This window comes from Ovis canadensis, chromosome 7, assembly GCF_042477335.2.
Source record: "Ovis canadensis isolate MfBH-ARS-UI-01 breed Bighorn chromosome 7, ARS-UI_OviCan_v2, whole genome shotgun sequence".
Lineage (NCBI taxonomy): Eukaryota > Metazoa > Chordata > Mammalia > Artiodactyla > Bovidae > Ovis > Ovis canadensis.
Window position 1 is genome coordinate 101,255,202 of NC_091251.1, and position 20,957 is coordinate 101,276,158.

The 20,957-nt window shown below is 42.1% G+C and overlaps 1 protein-coding gene across 1 annotated transcript in view; it reads left to right on the forward strand.

The window, feature by feature from the left end:
• Positions 1-287: 287 nt before the first annotated feature.
• LOC138444254 (neurexin-3-beta-like) overlaps positions 288-20,957 on the forward strand; it is a 223,062-nt gene continuing 202,392 nt past the window's right edge. Inside the window, exons 1-3 of the mRNA XM_069597534.1 lie at positions 288-347; positions 1,226-1,286; positions 1,705-1,739. Of these exons, the coding sequence (XP_069453635.1) occupies positions 288-347; positions 1,226-1,286; positions 1,705-1,739 (156 nt within the window). The remainder of the gene's footprint in view (positions 348-1,225; positions 1,287-1,704; positions 1,740-20,957) is intronic.

The following is a 20,957-nucleotide window of genomic DNA, read 5'->3' on the forward strand; positions in this document are numbered from 1 at the left end:
ATCATAATTATTTAAAGGCTGCTAACATCAGCACAATCATTTATAGAACTCTCTTCCATATCCCAGAATAGCACTCATTTGGGCCTTACACTTGAAATCACTGGGAGAACCAAATGACTCCCTGTTCTCTCCTCTCCTACCTTGAGTTTATCCTCCTTGATGACCACGTGTATTGTGATTCCTCACAGTGTGAGGATGACTTCTCTTGTGAGGAAAAATTTTAAAGTATGGTTGACTTCAAAAATGCATAATGTGAGAATTGCAAGTTCAGTTTTAATTAGGTCAAAATGAGGACTATAGCCCAGGAGATAGCTCTGAGAAACTGCTCCAAAGAGGCAGGGGTGCAGGTCAGGGAATATGTAATTTTGGTGAAGGAGTACATGCAATCAAGTACATATTTTTTGGAGAAGATTTCCACTAGTCATGAGGAGCAGTCATCACCATGAAGGATGTTCTAGATATGAAGCAATCCAAGAATTGGGCTCATAAAACTAGCTCCTCAAAATATCTAGCTATCTATAGATTTGTTCTGCAGTTTTGCCAAAGCACAGAGAATCTCATTTCTGTTCTCCACCCTGAGCTCCTTTCAGGAGGTGTTGAAAATCAGCAGCTGCAGTGTCACATGATTCAATCCTTGTAGAGGTATATGGCAAGTGCCAATTGTTATTTAGTTGCTCAGTCGTGTCCGACTCTTTGGGACCCCATGGCCTGCAGCATGCCAGGCTTCCCTGTCCTTTATTTACCATATCCTAGAGCTTGCTCACGTTCATGTGCATTGAATTGGGGGTCATCCAGCCATCTTATTCTCTGTCATCCCCTCTCTTCCTGGCTTCAGTGTGCCAAAGGTAAGTGCAGATTTGTAGTTGGCAGTACAACGGCAGCCCACTCCAGTACTCTTGCCTGGAAAATCCCATGGATGGAGGAGCCTGGTGGGCTCCAGTCCATGGGGTCACTAAGAGTCAGACACGACTGAGCGACTTCGCTTTCACTTTTCACTTTCATGCACTGGAGAAGGAAATGGCAACCCACTCCAGTGTTCTTGCCTGGAGAATCCCAGGGACGGGGGAGCCTGGTGGGCTGCCGTCCATGGGGTTGCACAGAGTCGGACACGACTGAAGCAACTTAGCAGCAGCAGCAGCAGTCCTAGCTCCTCTGTGTCATCAAACCTCTTGTTTAAAGCAGTTAAACTTCTGTTTAACCCTAATCCTTCTCTGTTTTCCCCCAGACAGATCATAAATACCACACTCCTAACGGAAAGCAGAGCAAACAAAATCTTACCCTTATGGGTAAGATTGGCCTTTTGTGCCAAGATTTAGTTGAGTCAAGTCTTCAGTGTAACTGCTACTATTCATTACAACAATAACCAACGTATATAGAACTTTCTCTGTCCCAAACAGTGTTCTGAACACTTGAATAGTATTTACTCTGTTGACAGTAATTGCAGTTGCATTCGGTGTATACTGCTGTTAATAGATCCATTTTATTGATATGGAAACTGAAATTCGCAGGAGTTAAGTGGCTTCTGTAAAGACATAGGCCAAAAAGTGGTTGAGCTGAGGTTTGCGGTTTGAAATCAGGTAGTCTGGCTCTAAGTCCATCACCTCTTACTGTGCCCCCCGCTGCAGTGTCTACTTATGGGGCACATGTTCTTTAACGTTCTTCCCTGCTTTTGTGAACCTTATTCTGTCTTTTATATCCTTTTAGACTATGAGCTCCTTCGAGATTTTCCAGTGTGGCTAGTAAAATTCCTCAGGTCCTCTAAATAGTCTCTGAATGGAAGAGAGATAGTTTTCTTGCACACATAAAATGCGCATGAGTACTTCACATGTTGAGGTCAGAGCCTCAGTAAGAAAATATCACAACGGGAGTGATAATGATAAAATTCAAAGGGAGATAAAAATCTCAAGTATTTTAAGGTCAAACACTAGAATCTTGGAGACACTGCTCTGGTTAAGTGGCAAGGGAAACGAAGTAACATAAGGTGATTCAGCAGGGGAGTAATGTGAGGCCAACAGGGTTAAATCAGGGAAGCTGAGAAGTAGGCTCTGCAAATCCACTGATGGAGGAAACTCAAAAATTGAAGAGCATAGGCTAGAGATAACCAATTTTCTTGGTGACTTTCAACCACACAAGGAACACTAGCACCCAGGTTTTGGTATCTAGTTCAGTTCAGTTCAGTAGCTCAGTTGTGTCCAACTCTTTGCGACCCCATGGACTGCAGCATGCCAGGCTTCCCTGTCCATCACCAACTCCCAAAGCTTACTCAAACTCATGTCCATCAAGTCGGTGATGCCATCCAACCATCTCATCCTCTGTCGTCCCCTTCTCCTCCTGCCTTCAGTCTTTCCCAGCATCAGGGTCTTTTCCAGTGAGTCAGTTCTTCGCATCAGGTGGCCAAAGTATTGGGATTTCAGCTTCAGCATCAGTCCTCCCAATGAATATTCAGGACTGATCTCCTTTAGGATGAACTGGTTGGATCTCCTTGCAGTCCAAGGGACTCTCAAGAGTCTTCAACACCACAGTTCAAAAGCCTCAATTCTTCGGCACTCAGCTTTCTTTATGGTCCAGTTCTCACATCCATACGTGACTACAGGAAAAACCATGGCTTTGACTAAACAGACCTTTGTTGACAAAGTAATATCTCTCTTTTTAAATATGCTGTCTAGGTTGATCATAGCTTTTCTTCCAAGAAGCAAGGATTTTTTAATTTCATGGCTGCAGTCACCATCTGCAGTGATTTTGGAGCCCCCAAAAATAAAGTCTGTCACTGTTTCCATTGTTTCCCCATCTAGTTGCCATGAAATGATGAGACCAGATGCCAGGATCTTAGTTCTCTGAATGCTGAGCTTTAAGCCCACTTTTTCACTCTCCTCTTTCACTTTCATCCAGAGGCTCTTTAGTTCTTCAGTTTCTGCAATAAGGATGATGTCATCTGCATATCTGAGGTTATTTCTATTTCTCCTGACAGTCTTGATTCCAGCTTGTGCTTCATCCAGCATAATGTGTCTAATGGCACTCTACAATAAATGGAACTAGGAATCCTTGGAGAAGTGGCAAATTCTGGAACTGGAGTGTCTTGTTGTGAGCAAAAGTGAGAAAATGCAGATAGAGAGAGAGGAAGGAAGAACAGGAACTGGAGGAAAGGAAGGGATAAAGGAAAGAATGAAAACCCATAAATTTCTGATTTCCTAAAATAGCCTGTAATCTCAAATTTAAAGAGAGTAACTTTTCCATATCATGCTTCATTCTGCCACAGGTGCATGTAGGTAATTGTGTCCATGAATACATATAGTGATAAGATGACAGTATTAATTACAGCATGTTTATTACTAAGGGGTCTAGAAGGACTTAAGGTTGGTGTGCAGGCTTTGCTGTACACATTCCCCTCTTGGCATTTGAGAGGAATCACCACTCCTACTTTTTTCTTAAGGGATGAAAACACTAAATGCTTTAGAAACATGAGAGAGAGAGTCCCTGTGAATATCCCTGTGGCGTGGTCAGGCTGTCCAGCTGAGTCTCTGGGTTATACAGGGTTTCTCAGATACCTGTCCTCTCTGAAGGGCATTGACATAAGGGAGCTCTTCTCAACTGCAGCAAATGGGATTAAGGTCCATATTCCTCCTTGAACTTATCAACCCTTTCTGGGAGGGATTGGATTCCGTTCTTTGCTGCTGTTTCTTGAACTTCCGTCTAAGGATTCTTGAGCTGTCCGATGCCTATGCTTTTTACTCTGCAGTCTGATCCTCTCCCAAAAAATAGATCCTGCATACTCTTCCCCATTTAAGGTAAACAGACTGAGTTGCCATGCTTTTAACCCTCTCCCTCTTCATTCCCAAGGTCTCTATCCTGATCAAGCCCTCGTTTCTATAAGCTTCATTCTGACCCCTCCTTTACCAGATTATATACTGCTTGCTAGAGCAGGTGATACAGCCAGTGCCCGGAGTTCACAGCTAGGAACAGATCTAGATAACTCATCATTCTAAAGTCATCTTAGAAGTCACTTTCAATTCACTTCATTAAAACAGAGGCTACAAAACTCGTATGCCTGTGAGTGAAAGTTGCCTAGTCATGTCCAATGCTTTGCGATCCCATTATATAGTCCATGGAATTCTCCAGGCCAGGATACTGGAGTGGGTAGCCGTTCCCTTCTCCAGGGGATCTTCCCAGCCCAAGGATCAAACCCAGGTCTCCCACTTTGCAGGCAGAGTCTTCAACAGCTGAGCCACTAGGGAAGCCCAAGAACACTGGAGTGGGTAGCCTATCCCTTTTCCAGTGGATCTTCCTGACTCAGGAATCTAGCTGGGGTCTCCTGCATTGCAGGCAGATTCTTTACCAGCTGAGCTACCAGGGAATCCCATCATAAAGTGCATAGAATTCTCCAGGCCAGAATACTGAGGGGGGTAGCTGTTCCCTTCTTCAGGGGATCTTCCCAACCCAGGGATTGAACCCAGGTCTCCTGCATTGCAGGTGGGTTCTTTGCTGGCTGAACAACCAGGGAAGGCCCATATGTCTGTAGGGGGCCATGTAAAAGAAATTATCCATTTAGGACTGAGATCAGGAAAACAATAGTTAGGCAAGATTGGCTCTAACTCTTGGCCTCCCTGTCAGAGAGACAGCAGGGAGCGGTGGGGACTGTGGCCTATAGGAGGACCCAGTACCCAGGAGATAGCTGCTACTCAGCTTCTGCTCATCATTATTGAACAGGAATGCTGGACTATTCCTATGATGCTTTCTTCTTTGTCAAGATAAGCCAGAAGTCCAGACTTTTGTGCTTAGTCTTTGAATCCATCCCCTTATGTTTACATTTTCTTTTATTTAAAACACTTATTGGGTTAAATAAAACAAATCTAGGGGCAAGATATTACTTACCTACCGCAGGAGCACTGCCTCTGCATTTAAAGAAGAAAGCATACAATGCTTTCTTCATAATCATGGCATTGTGTGAACAGGATTAATAGCCCAGTTACAGGCTAATAACTTCGTAGCAACCATGCAGTTATTATGTGTTGCATATATGAAATTGTGTCATAATGAGCTGTCTCATAACAAGATTGGGCAGGCAGTAAAACAGTTTTATAGTTCCAAGAGAGAGCAGCTCCTGAGGTAGCTGACAGTGGTTATTCTGTCTTTGGTGGGAGGGGGGTTCGTGATGGGGGACTCAATTAAAATAAAGAAATTAATTTAAAAAATGCTCTCTCAACTCTTCTAAATCCCAAATTTTGCAGTGGTGTGCAGTGCTTTCTCATAATAACCTTTCTTGGATCTCCTCTCCTGTTCTTTCTGCCTACTCCAGCCTCCCTCCCGACACTGCCTCCACTAGCAGAATGAATGTGCTGGACTTGTGAGACCAGAGCATCCTCGTGTTTTGTAGTTACTTGTTTCCCTTCTCTGTGAGATGGGAATTTAATAAACTAAAGGTTTATTATTACCAAAGAGAGCACCATTTTTGCTTAAACACACATTTCAGAAAAGATGAAGCCTATTATTCCTCTAAGACTAGAAAACATTTGAAAACTAGAGATAAGCCCATTGTCTGTAACTTCCTTTAAAATATGCTTTTCTATGATGCTCTCATGCATTTTCCATCAACTATTATGAATGATCCCCAAGTCTAACTTGTAACTGTATTTTCAACTACCTGCCAGGTATCTCTGCTGGAATTGCCTTTGGCATTTTATTGTGGCTCGAGTCTGCTCACTATTCTTCATTCCATATGCTGCTTACCTCCCCTGGACAGAGACTGGGGGCTCAAGATCAACTCTGACTCATCTCTTACCTTCAAACTAACTAGTAGTCCAGCCCTACTTAGCCAACATCTGAAATGTAGCCAAAATTCAGTCCTCTTTCAACCCTTCCATGTCTTACAAGGACATTTTCTTATTTTTTCTTTTTTTTTTTATTCCACCATGTGAAACCTTTTTTTAAATTGGAATATAATTGCTTTACAGTGTTGTGATAGTTTCTGCACGACAACAGCCTGGACAGCTCTATGTACACGCGTATCCCCTCCCCCTTGCACCTTCCTCCCACCTGCACCAACCACCCCGCTAGGTCGTCACAGGGCGCCACGCTGAGCCCCCTATGCCATACCACAGATTCCCGCTAACTCTCCAACACGTGGTCGTGTACATCAGCCAACCCTGATTCCCCCAGCTCACCTCACTCGCCTCTTCACCCTCTGCGTCCACATGGCTCTGCTCTGTGTCTGCATCCCCATCCCTGCCCTGGAAGCACGTCCATCTGTACCATTTTTCTAGATTCTACACATACGCATTAATGCGCGGTATTTGTGTTTCTCTTTCTGACTTGCTTCACCCTGTAGTAGTTTCTGAGCTGATCATTTTTGCCTCTGAGCTGCCTCTTCTCTAATCTGTTATTCACAAGTTTCCCAACCTTACTTTCTTGAAAACAGAATGGTAACTCTGCTTCATATAAGACTGTCAGGACACTGTGTCTGCCAGGGGGAGTGGGAGGGGACAGCACCGCTATTGCTTTTTGTATCTCAGAGCTGAGGCTTTTTCTCATTTCATCCTTTAAAAACATGATTTGCTCTCTAGTCAGTGTGAAGCTACACAGCCAGTCTTCTGTTATGGTGTGATGAGGATTCAGCCTCTCCTCTGAAGTATCATTAGCTTCAGAGAAATGTGGGTAAGAATGGCCCAAAGTCAGGGGGCCTCTCAATCAATGTTCTCTGTGTCACCCGAGACCAGCCTTGATAGACCTCTGGGGTCTCTGTCTTTAAGGCTGTACCTGGGCCTCTGGCAGGATGAACGCTTAGAATACTGTTTCAAATAATCATAATTATCATTTCATCCAGAAACATTGATAAGATTATCATTTTCTTAATAACATACACCCTGCATGTTATTAAGTGGTCTAGGAGAAGGAAGGGCTTCCCAGGGGGCACTAGTGGTAAAGAACCCACCTCCCAAAGCAGGAAACATGAGAGATGCGGGTTTGATCCCTGGGTCAGGAAGATTCCCTGAAGGAGGGAATGGCAACCCACTCCAGCGTTCTTGCCTGGAGAATTCCATGGACAGAGGAGCCTGGCAGGCTATGATCCATAGGGTTGCAAAAAGATGGACACCACTGAGTGACTTAGCACACATGCTGGGAGGAGTCCTAGGGTCTGGATGGGATCCTGCCTAGGGCTCATGTGGCTTTACTGGGTCCTGTAGTCCTTGTGTGTGCTGCCAAGACATCACATGCTTGGATGGGCAGCATCATTTGTTCCACACCTTGTGTGTACCCAGGCTACTGTCCTCCATTGTCCAGAAGAAGGAACAGGAGACAAGTGAGTATTTGCACAAAATAATGGATTAAATGGTATACGGGAGGATGCTCACTGTTGAGTTCTTGTTGGTTAGTTGGACCAGAATGATAGAGGGTCACCACGATTTTCATAGTAGAGGGGCCTGAACTCAAGGCTGCAGCTTAGCAGCTCAGGAGCAGTTGTCTGCTCTGGAATTAGCTAATGAGGCTTTCTTTGTTTGAGCATTGGAAAGCCTCCAGAACTCACTCAGGAGGGAAATTAACAAATGGCCTTGTTTGTTACCTCCGGATAAATCTTCATGGTGAAACATGCAGCCGTTCTATCTCTTCAGCCTTTTCCCTTCTTCCCCAGTAGACCCTCAATTACTATGGAGACCAAAAACTAACTAAATAAATAATACATGGACACATGTATTCTTTCTTAAAATAAAAACCGGTAGGGAAAAGTTTGAGAGTAAAGACTAGTTAGAAGTGGCTGTGATGTTCAGGGTCTACAGGTGATATTCTAAATTTACTGTGCCCATGCAAACATTTCTGATGATTTCAACACCAGTTATTTCTGTTAGTATGTGATCACCAGCAGCTGCTGGCATTGCCTGAATATGCAAATACAGAAGCTGTGGCAGTCAGCTCGCTCATTTCAATTAGGATGGACCATCTCATAGGGTCATTTTTATGTTTTTCTCTAATAATTCTCTGCATGAATTTTATTTTTACAGAGTAGAATAATCATCTCATGGACTTTTAAATTTTCACTGATTTTACTGCTATAATTTTCAATGAATGAATTGTTAACAGGGATTTATTAAACATCTACTTAGTGCCATATGATATTCTGATTATGAGGAATGCCAACATGTTTAATCCAGAGTCCATGGTTTTCAAGTAACTCAGTAGAATGGGGAAAATAAATATAAAAAGCAAATAGTTACAATCTAACACATATGTGTCAGTGTTTTAGGTACCCTTTGGCACAGAGGAAATTGTCAATTTGGACACATTTTAGGAAGTGTTATTAGGAGAAAACAAGGAGGAAGAGGGTTTTAACAGAGGTGGTTATTTTACAGACACATATGATGGCATGCTACTGTATGTAATCTAGTGTGTTGAATTTGCCTTGACAAAGGGGTAAATATTGTTCACGACACTTGTGTAAGGTATCTCTCTCTCTAGTCGCTAAGTCATGTCTGACTCTCATGACCCTATGGACTGTAGCCTGCCCGGTTCCTCTATCCATGGGATTCTCCAGGCAAGAGTACTGGAGTGGGTTGCTATTTCCCTCTCCAGGGGATCTTCCTGACCCAGGAATCAAACCCAGGTCTCCTGCATAGCAGGCAGATTCTTTACTCACTGAGCCATGAGGGAAGCCCGCGTGCAAGGTATGCATGGACGTGTTTCTGGGTGTGATGTATGCACATGATTATTTGCACTTATGTGTGTGTTTATGTGTGTTTGTGCTGTTACAATGAAATGTGTATCCATTTTTGGACTTAGCAGTCAAATGCATTTAACCATGTAGATGACGGAGAGGACAGAATTAATAAAGGAATTTGTATATATTTTTTGTATGTAATTTTATTTTTTCTAACCACTAATATAAAAAGTTTATTATACTGGTCAACTGAGAATAACTTTTTTTTTTTCCAAAAAAGTAAAAAACACTTGGATTTTAGCAAAGATAGCATTCCTCCTGGCCTACAAAGCACTCCTCCAACACTTGGAAAAAACTAAATATTTAGGAGTGTGTGGAATTTCTATTCCAGAGAGTTAGGAGAAATCATGTAGATCCAGATGGAATATTCTACCAACTGGCAAAGTGTAATTTAAGAAACCACCATCCTCCATAGTGGAAAAGGAGAGAAACTCAAGATTTGTCTGTAGCTTAATTTTTTCCCAGGAACACATATTTTCTGGCGAAAAAAATAGAATTTAGGTAAGTCAGGCAGAGGGAATGAACATTTGCAAGACCACAGGAAAAATAGCAGTTTGAACCACATATTTAGATGTTAATCCACATTTTTTTTTTCATGGTAGACCAGGCTCTAAGAGCTTGTAGATATTTCTCCCATCATGGGATCACTTTGATTATATTTTAAAGCTGTTGATATCTGGTTTCATTGATAAACATATCTGGATTTTTTGTTTTCTTCTTTTTGTAACCCAGTGCTTGTACATTGTCTTGACATGTGCTATAAAATGCCTACAGATATAATACAGGCTTTGGAGATAGCAGAATTCAAAATTTTGCACAATCAATATAGTTATTCTGGAAGAAATAATGTAGAAGCCACTGAGAGTTTGGTTGCAATTGAAAGTGTTACTGGCTCAGTCATGTCAGACTCTTTGTGACCCCAGGCACTGTAGCCCCCCAGGCTCCTCTGTCCATGGCATTCTCCAGGCAGAATACTGGAGTAGGTTCTCATTCCTTTCTCCAGGAGATCTTTCTGAGAGAGGTTGGTTATCTCTGGATAAAATTGCAATCTGTTTTTTCTTTCCTCATGTTTACATAGTACTGTGAAATTTTAGGATTAGATTTGAATTAGTGATATGAGTGGTGGAGAATAGAAAAAGGTTGGACAAGTTACAGAAACCAGCAAGGGTATTAGAGATAGTGATCTGATTTCACCAGCATTGGAAGACATTGATCCCTGTTGTATGTTTTAACTTCAAACAAAAAGGAAACTGAAGCACAGGCTTCTATTAGAGCTCTCTAGAGCAGCTACGTTGTATCCCCTTCTTGTAGTGGGGGTAAGAAGGATGCTCCAGCTGGAGATCTGCGGATAGGGTTGAACTCTGACACCCTTGGATTTCTGCTGGTGCTAGGTGGTGTTGGAGAAGACTCCTGAGAGTCTCTTGGACTGCAAGGAGATCCAACCAGTCCATTCTAAAAGAGATCAGCCCTGGGTGTTCTTTGAAGCAATGATGCTAAAGCTGAAACTCCAGTACTTTGGCCACCTCATGCGAAGAGTTGACTCATTGGAAAAGACTCTGATGCTGGGAGGGATTGGGGGCAGGAGGAGAAGGGGACGACAGAGGATGAGATGGCTGGATGGCATCACTGACTCGATGGACGTGAGTGTGAGTGAACTCCGGGAGATGGTGATGGACAGAGAGGCCTGGCATTCTGCGATTCATGGGGTCGCAAGGAGTCGGACACGACTGAGCGACTGAACTGAACTGAACTGAACTGAGGTCAGCTTCTATGTTGCCTGGCAGTACTGGTGTCCAGCCAGCCTAGGGCACCTCTAGTTTCCTCTGTGATGAGGCAATATGTTAATAAATAAAAGTGCCAAATAGGAATGGGACACAACTCCAAATATGTGTAAACTGGAAGTCTCCTCCTTATATTGGTTGATTTTTTCCTTCATGTGCTTTTTAAATATACTCTTCATAAGAATGCCAGGGGGCATGTTGATAAAAGGTGTTTATTCATCTGCCATGTCCAATTCGGACCTGCTATTTCAAGACCCAATTCTAGGACCTTTATGTTTGAACATGTTCTTCTATATAATCCAGCTCCCAGTGATCCTCCCCTCCTCTACAGACATCGTTTTTATTGACTCAGTTCCTGAAAGAGAGGTAATACATTGCGATGAAAAGAAAATTGAACTGCAAATTGGAAGACCTAGGTTCTAGTCCCCAAGCCTTCTCACATACCTGTTTAGTCATATAATTCAATCCCTAGGTCTCCTTCACTATGATTCAGAGTGGGGAGTTTGTGTGGGAGGGTGTCCACCATCAGATATTGGATCCAAAAGAGTGAGCAACTGGAAGGGACTCATTGCATCAAAAGAGACTGAGGTCTGCCTGCCACAGTCACAAGACCAGAGTGTAGACTTCAGAGGAAACCCAGATTCAGGGCAGGCTTTTAAGGCCATAGAGAGAGGCTGTCAGATAGAAGTTTGGGGAAGAAATCAGTCGGTAGATTGATTACTGTCTATTCAGAGATACACTTTGATCTCTGAGAAAAAGGCTAATATTTATAATACGTTGTGAAGCAAGAAGAGATATTCTGCCATCAGTTCAGTTCACTCACTCAGTCATGTCCAAATCTTTGTGACCCCATGGACTGCAGCACACCAGGCTTCCCTGTCCATCACCAACTCCCAGACCTTACTCAGACTCATGTCCATTGAGTCAATGATGCCATCCAACCATCTCATCCTCAGTCGTCCCCTTCTCCTCCTGCCTTCAGTCTTTCCCAGCATCAGGTCTTTTGCAGTCAGTCAGTTCTTCACATCAGGTGGCCAAAATATTAGAGTTTCAGCTTCAGCATCAGTCCTTCCAATGAATATTCAGAACTGATTTCCTTTAGGATGGACTGGTTGGATCTCTTTGCAGTCCAAGGGACTCTCAAGAGTCTTCTCCAACACCACAGCTCAAAAGCATCAATTCTTCAGCGCTCAGCTTTCTTCACGGTCCAACTCTCACATCCATACATGACCACAGGAAAAACCATAGCCTTAACTAGACGAACCTTTGTTGGCAAAGTAATGTCTCTACTTTTCAATATGCTATCTAGGTTGGTCATAACTTTCCTTCCAAGGAGTAAGCGTCTTTTAATTTCATGGCTGCAGTCACCATCTGCAGTGATTTTGGAGCCCCCAAAAATAAAGTCTGACACTGTTTCCACTGTTTCCTCATCTATTTGCCATGATCTTTGTTTTCTGAATGTTGAGCTTTAAGCCAACTTTTTCGCTCTCCTCTTTCACTTTCATCAAGAGGCTTTTTAGTTCCTCTTCACTGTCTGCCATAAGTGTGGTGTCATCTGCATATATGAGGTTATTGATATTTCTCCCAGCAATCTTGATTCCAGCTTGTGTTTCTTCCAGCCCAGCCTTTCTCATGATGTACTCTACATAGAAGTTAAATAGCAGGGTGACAATATACAGCCTTGATGTACTCCAGTACTGTACTTTACTTTGTACTGTACAGTACTTGATGTACTGTACTTTTGAACCAGTCTGTTGTTCCATGTCCAGTTCTAACTGTTGCTTCCTGACCTTCATAGAGGTTTCTCAAGAGGCAGGTGGTCTGGTATTCCCATCTCTTTCAGAATTTTCCACAGTGTATTGTGATCCACACAGTCAAAGGCTTTGGCATAGTCAATAAAGCAGAAATAGATGTTTTTCTGGAACTCTCTTGCTTTTTCCATGATCCAGCAGATGTTGGCAATTTGATTTGTGGTTCCTCTGCTTTTTCTAAAACCAGCTTGAACATCTGGAAGTTCACGCTTCATGTATTGCTGAAGCCTGGCTTGGAGAATTTTGAGCGTTCCTTTACTAGCGTGTGAGATGAGTGCAATTGTGCGGTAGTTTGAGCATTCTTTGGCATTGCCTTTCTTTGGGATTGGAATGAAAACTGACCTTTTCTAGTCCTGTGGCCACTGCTGAGTTTTCCAAATTTGCTGGCATATTGAGTGCAGCACTTTCACAGCATCATCTTTCAGAATTTGAAATAGCTCAACTGGAATGCCATCACCTCCACTAGCTTTGTTCGTAGTGATGCTTTCTAAGGCCCACTTGACTTCACATTCCAGGATGTCTGGCTCTAGGTGAGTGATCATACCATCATGATTCTCTTGGTCATGAAGATCTTTTTTTGTATAGTTCTTCTGTGTATTCTTGCCATCTCTTCTTAATATCTTCTGCTTCTGTTAGGTCCATAGCATTTCTGTCCTTTATTGAGCCCATCTTTGCATGAAATGTTCCCTTGGCATCTCTAAGTTTCTTGAAGAGATCTCTGTCTTTCCCATTCTGTTATTTTCCTCTGTTTCTTTGTATTGATTGCTGAGGAAGGCTTTCTTATCTCTTCTTGCTATTCTCTGGAACTTGCATTCAGATGCTTATATCTTTCCTTTTCTCCTTTGCTTTTTGCTTTTCTTCTTTTCACAGCTATTTGTAAAGCCTCCCCAGACATCCATTTTGCTTTTTTGCATTTCTTTTCCATGGGGATGGTCTTGATCCCTGTCTCCTGTACAGTGTCACGAACCTCCGTCCTTTATAAGGGCATCCCTTATTGACCCCTGTATTATTACTGCATAGTGTAAATAGTATAGGATTGTTTTTTTTTTCCTTCACAGTGTAGATTCCGTTGATTTCATTGATTCATAAGGTCATTGAATATTGATTGAACATATACTGTATGCCAGCTACTTTGCTAACATTACGAAAATGAGCAATCCAAACATGCTATATAACTTCATGAATCTTACTGTACGGAGCAACTTTGAAATAAAACTTTCTATGAAAATGATGTAGATGATCTTATTTCAAAGCAGAAGTAGAGAGACGGACATAGAGAACAAATGTATGGATACCAAGGGTTTAGAAAGTAGGGGGTGGGGGATGGTGGGAGAATTCAGGAGATTGGGATTGATATACATGCGCTCTTGATATTAGGTACAAACAGGATGAGAAAATGAAGCTGGGAGAGGAAATATTTATTCATCCGCTACTGTGTACTGAAGTGTTAGTCACTCAGTTGTGTCTAGCTCTTTGTGACCCCATGGACTGTAGTCTGCCAGGCTCCTCTGTCCATGGAATTCTCCAGGCAAGAACACTGGAGTGGGTAGCCATTCCCTTCTTCAGGGGATCTTCCCAACCTGGAGACTGAACCCAAGTTACCTGTATTGCAAGCAGATTCTTTTACCATCTGAGCCACCGGAGAAGCCCTGTACTAGTCACAGCACTGAGCACTAAAGTTATGTTACTTCATCTAAATATAAAATTAAGAAGCATCTCTGATGCTCTGGGTATTCCTGCTACACTGCACATTATTTTGTGTCTGTGGATGCTTTCAAATATTTGCATTCGTTGACCTAGCAGTGTTAACCACTTCTAAAGCAAGTAGATGTCATCTTTCCCAAAAGACGTATGTCCTTCCTTACTAGGCATGATAGCTCTTGCCATGTACCCTCCTGAAAAAGAGGGCAGGAAGTGGTCATCTTTGTACTGACATATTAATGGAGTTGGTTACTCATTTCTCAAAGCTTGTATGATGAGTGCAATGCTCAGTTCTTCTTTATTCTGTGAGTTCTGGACTGAAAGCTGCTGATGCCCGAAAATGGGGTAACTTTTCCCTTTGGCTTCCCGAGTGGCTCAGTTGGTAAAGAATCTGCCTGCAATGCAGAATACCAGGGTTCAATCCCTGGGTCAGGAAGCTCCCCTGGAGAAGGGAATGCAAACCTCTCCACTATTCTTGCCTGGAGAATTCCATAGACAGAGGAGCCTGGCGGGCTACCGTCCATGGGGTTGCAAAGAGTCCGACTCAACTGAGCAACTAACACTTTCCCTTTGGAGAGAGCTGTTTGTCAATGGGATGTGAGGCAACCCTGGTTAGACTATGGAATTTTCTACAAGGGGCTCAGTCAGCTGTTGGTTTATTGGATTGGTACCTGGAGAAAGACCAGGCCACTTTACAATGGAAAGGCTCAACTTTTAGAAGATCAGCTTTTGGATGCAGGTTTCAATTAGTAATAACAATATAGTTTTATTTCTTTTAAAAAGCATAGGAAGATGACCAATCCAAACACATGGACAGGCTCTATACAAAGAGTAAATAAAATATTATAGAAAATGCATGTGGTGCATGTGAAGTGAGAAGGGCAAAATACAAATCATTTATGACCTAAAACTATGAAAAACTAACTGAAATAAGCACTTATTTAAGACCATAAAACTGGCACAGTGGTAAAGAATTTGCCTGCCAATACAGGAGATGGGCATTGAATCCCTGGGTCGGGAAGATCCCCTGAAGTAGGAAATGACAACCCTCTCTAGTATTCTTGAGTGGAAAATCCCATGGACTAAAGAGCCTGGCAGGCTACAATCCATGGGGTCGTAAAGAGTCAGACATGACTGAGCAACTACACACACACACACAATTCTGATCAAACTATGCATGGGGATTCAAGAGTATTGGAAGTTGAGGAGGACTAGACTGCAAGTTAGCACCAGTCCACACTGAGAAGATTCCTTATCTTTCAGGAGGCATGATTGCTCAGTGGCTTAAAATTTAGAATGTGCAGTCATATCACCTGAATGGAATCCTAGCTCCAGGAATAGCTGTGTGACATTAGGAAGGTTACACTTACTTCATTTGCAAAATGGGAAATAAGTGAAGATCAAAATAAAATATACATGGAATGTAGTATAATACATGGAATATACTAAGTGGTGAATGAATAGTATTATCGTTTCTCTGACATTAATTATCGATGTGCTTAGGGAATTTTCAGTCTTGTTAACATACTGAGCGTGAAAAATATATATATATATGCTTTGGTAATAAGGAGACAGGCGCTGAACTTTGACACTGCTATTTAAGACTGCATAAATCCACAAAGGTTTCCAGAAGCTCAAATGAATCAGTGCTAATGCCAGTGCCTTGTAAATTATAAAGACTGAGACATCTGTAGATTCTGGATCCTTTTTTGTTTTCCTTTTGCCCTCCTGGTTTATAGCGCAAAGCGATGGGAAAATTTGGGCAGGCTTTATGTAACCATGTGAAAGAAACTGTCAATTCCCACCCCAAACCCTGTTTCTCATTTTCTTATTAACAGATTTTCAATATACAATGACAGTGCACCCAGCTTTAACACAAATCAAATAAGAAAACATTTCCCAAACTTTCTAGCAATTAAACAGTCATGTGACTTAAAGTTTGATGAGTGACATGTCTGCAGACATGTTCAGTGGTACGTTTAAAACATTTGCTTAAAGGGATCTGACGTGGGTAGGGCATCCCTTGCCTTTCTTGCTGCCTGGATATAATGGGCCTCCCAGGTGACACCAGTGGTAAAGAACCCACCTGCCAATGCAGATATGAGAGACATGAGTTCGATCCCTGGGTCGGGAAGATCCTCTGGAGAAGGAAATGGCAATCCACTCCAGTATTCTTGCCTGGGAAATCCCATGGACAGAGGAGCCTGGCAGGCTACAGGTCACAGGATCACAAAGAGTTGGACACGACTGAAATGACTTAGCACGCATGACTGTGATGAGTGGAATGTCAGCATTCATATTGGATCATAAGGTAACTTTAGGGGTGGAACGCAAAGGTAGCAGATAAAGAGAAATGTCTGAGTCTTACGTGACTTTGTGGAAAATTCTATATCAGCTTTAAACTACCTGACGCTGGACTTTTAAATGTCAGAGAGTAAATCTTTGTAGTATTTATGCCACTGATTTTGTATCACTGTGATTTATATTGAGCACAATTCCAAATTACAGCATGTGTTAGTTTGTTGGTTTCTAACCAGTTTTCCTGCTTCCAACAGGAAAGATCTTACCTCCAGGCTGCCTCTCATGGCTGTGGATGTTCCAGGCTTCAGAAAGTACATCGCCAGCTGCTTAAAGACTGTGCTTGTTTAGCAAAATCATTCCCAGCTCCAAGTAGCAAAGGAATAACACATTGGCCTTAGTCTTGGGTTTTCTTTTTACAAGTAATTGACATGCGTTGTACCACTTGAATAGACATTGCCCACAGATCCTTTAAAACCTTATCTGAAGGATAAAGACGCAGATGCAGTCAACAGACGTGTGGACCCGAGGAGCAGGGGGAGGCTGGGATGACTGAGAGGGCAGCGCTGACATATGCATAGTACCATGAAATAAACCGCTGGCGGGAAGCGGCTGCGGAGCGCAGGGAGCTCCACTCGCTGCGCTGTGCTGGCCTGGAGGGGCTGGGAGCGGGAGGGAGGTCTGAGATGGAGGGGAGATATGTTTACAGATAGCTGATGCACTTTGCTGCACAGCAGAAACTAACGCAGTATTGTAAAGCAATTAGGTTTCTGTAATAAATAAATGTAAGATCTCATAGGGTCTGAAATTCTACCAGGTCCTAAAAGAAACTCACCAACTGGCTGACCAATGACTAGTTCACTAACTCACACATACTTGCTTTTTTCAATCAATATGTGCTGATCACCTTTGTCCACCAAGAACTGGGTGTAGAGCATACAGAGATGGATCAGACATAATTCTATGTCAGTCTCTCCTTACAAGCTTTCAAACTTATTAAACCAGAGCTGAAATCTACTGGGGAGCCCATAGCTGGTGGTACTTCTGTTACACCACAGTATAGTTTATCTAGACTTCATTAAAATACCTTTTTTCCCCCGAATGTTGGCATTTTAAGGCTTTCTCTCTGATAGATAGATACACTGATAGATATAAACATATAAATATCAAAAGGCCCATGCTCTGTTTTCTGATGGCAATTTATGCCCACTTATCTGAGTACATCAAAGATATCTGCTGCTGTTTTTAACAACTTTGGAAGGCAGCAAATCCTCCAAAAATGCGAGAGTTGAAATCTGATACAGAACTGAGCAAACATATAAGAGATGCTTCAAGGCAGTTTACCTCTGTGATGGTTCTATTGAGACAGAACACACCACACACACACACACACACACACACACACACACACACACTCACTTACTCACATACACAGGAAGTATTTGAAATAAAAATTTCCTTCAAGGTGAAGCACAAAGGGAGCAGAAGTGTCAAGGAATGCTATTGGCCTTCACAAAGCTCACTGTTTACTTATTTATAAATGTAAGCAAGGTGGAATTAGTCTTTAGCTTAAGGAAGACAGGGCACCAGAGAAGAAAGAGTAATGGTTGGCCTTCATGACTACCCCCTCCCCGCCGCCCCATGTGAGGCATAGAAACTCATTCTCAGTATTGGATTTTGGCTGGATTGTTCTCCTTCCCAGAGGCTGGCTCTGCAGAAGTCATTATCAGACCTTTGGAAGCAACACTTGATCTGTCTCTGAATACACACAGATCTTCCCTCAGCTTCTCTCTTCTTGTGTTCCCCTCCCCTTGTGTGACTCTGATTGCATGTGAAATTAATTATCAGTCCTGTCACATCTTCCGCTGCTAACACCGGTCAGTATTGAATTATAGGGAATGCAAACGCAATTTTCAGCAGCCTAATTGCTTCTCCTATACCCAGTGAAATGTTTCATTAAATACCCATGGCAAGCAGATTGTATTCGATTTTCATAACAAACTGGTGGGATTTCATTACCGGAATCCCTAGCATCTATTCACATGACTCTTTCCTAACTGCTCTCTCAGGCTGGTATTGGATAAAGCAGTTCCTTTTCAAAGCAGCAGTTGCCCAGGAAGGCATTGGTACGTATCAGTTGGTTCCACAAGAGTGAAATGGGTGTGTTAAAACCAGACTGGTTCTTCCCTGTTAGAAGATGACAGTCTGAACTCCACAGCGCCTTCCTCACTCCACGCTAAACCATTAGGAGTGAGTGACAAAGGGCCCCCAGGGCTTGCAACAGTGTCGTCCCTGAGGATTGCAGGAGATAACCACAGTGACACATGAATAATGCAATCCATAGCCACTGATTGAGAGCTTCTACTAGCCCATCCTCAAAAGGCTCAGAGATTGGGTCAGAGGGAAGAAAAAAAACATACAGAAAATGACTCTAATGAACTGTTGATGTATACTGATAGGTGTATCTTCAAGGCATCTAGTAACATAGAAGGTAATACAGCTGCAGAAGAGAACTGAGATATTCACCAAAATCTTAAAAGAGAAATTAACACTTGAATTGGGTGATGAAGGGTGAATAGGAGTTCTTTAGGCAGGCATGGTGCAGAAGAGCATTTTAGAAAAAGTAATACCAATAGCTAGTATTTATTGAGAGCTTAATCGCATTATCCTAGTTTGAAGCACATTATATATATTTACAATTATAATCTTCATAGCAACCCTCTCAGATATTATACTCACTTTATAAATGAGGAAACTGAGACAGTGAGAGATTAAAAACTAACCTAACTATGATTACTTTTAGGTGTCAACTTGACTGGTCACGGAGTGCCCAGATTAAACATTATTTCTAGGTGTGTCTGTATGGTGTTTCCTGGTGAGATTAATATTTGGGTCATTGTAATCTTAAAGTAGCTTGTCCAGTATGAGTGTGAGCATCCAGTCCATCTGAAATAGATAAAATGTCAGAGGAAGAACCTTTTCTGGTTCTCAGACCTTTGAACTTGGGCTCAATTATGATACTGGTTTTCCTGGGTCACCAGCTGTCAAATGACAGGTCGTAGGACTCCTCTCAGCCTCCATGATCACATGAGCCAGTTTCTTATAATAAACATAGTAGTGTGTGTGTATCTGTATATGATTTGTCTACAGAACCCTGACTAATACAGGTCTTGCTACCAAGGTTGATTCTAGAGGAACAAATTGTTAAGGATAAGTTTTCTGAATTGGTTGGGAGGTTTCTGGAATTGGTTCTCTAATCTGATTATATTTAAAGATGCTAATAACTCTCTTTCCAGTGGTAAACAGAGCGCTGATAGTCCATAGTGTGAACTGTTTACAGACATACCCAAAATGTCTACATTGAATATTCCTAACCAACCACTTATAAGAAGCAGGGAACTAAAGAACTGCAGGTGGATTCTTTACCGTGGAGCCACTGGGGAAACCCATTAAGAAATATATCAAATTTGAAGCATTGAAAGTATATATTTAAAAGATTATGTCTCCTGTTGTCAATAACAAATAGTAATAGAGAGGAGGCGCAAAACTAACCAATAGCAGAGAACATGGAGAGGGCAGTGGCACCCCGCTCCAGCACTCTTGCCTGGAAAATCCCATGGATGGAGGAGCCCGGTGGGCCGCAGTCCATGGGGTCATGAAGAGTCAGACACGACTGAGCAACTTCACTTTCACTTTTCACTTTCATGCATTGGAGAAGGAAATGGCAACCCACTGCAGTGTTCTTGCCTGGAGAATCCCAGGGACGGGGAGCCTGGTGGGCTGCCGTCTATGGGGTTGCACAGAGTCGGACACGACTGAAGCAACTTAGCAGCAGCAGCAGCAGTAGCAGCAGCAGCAGAGAACAAGACCCATATTCAAATCTCAGTTTTTTAAGTAAAATATGTTAGAAGCAGTAATTTTCCCTTCACTTAGTGATGCATCTTTCTCTGAGTGGAATATGACTAAAACCAATTGTGATTGAGGGATTTATGCAGGAAGACACCTATTAGGTAAATCCAAGAACTGGGATGATCAGAGTCACTTTAGTCAACCTATCCACTAGCAACTGCAGAGTCAAAAAATAACATCAACAAGGATGTCTAGAATTCTAAGACTGCATTATTATCATTTTAAAATTTGAATTCAGATATCATAACTGAAGAACTGCAGCACGAGGGAGACATAATTTCCTGGGGATATTACACTTTCTTGGTTCAGGTAGAGAAAGAAAATGAAATTCTTGATATTTTATTATTCCAGTCAAAGATTTTAATTTCTACTGTTAATGTTGGCTTTTAATGTTAGCGACTTGTTTTTAACCCTGGTGAACTTTTGAAGATTAATTTTGTGGGTGATAAGATAATATTCTCATTTACCTATGATACTTCTGGCCATAAGATTCCTTCTGGTGTTAAAATCCAAAACCACCCAAAATAACTAACTACAAATTAATTGCAATTATATTGACCGTGTCCCTTATTATATGTCCTTTCTTTGGAGACCATCTTAAAGTAGTAACAGGATTTGTGTCTTTCTACATGATGTTTTCCTCAGTATCACAAAGAACACCATATTCATAAAAGTGAACCAAATCAACAAGTATTTTTCTTCTGTATTTCAGACACTCTTATAGGTTTTTAAGAAATATCAAATATAGCCATA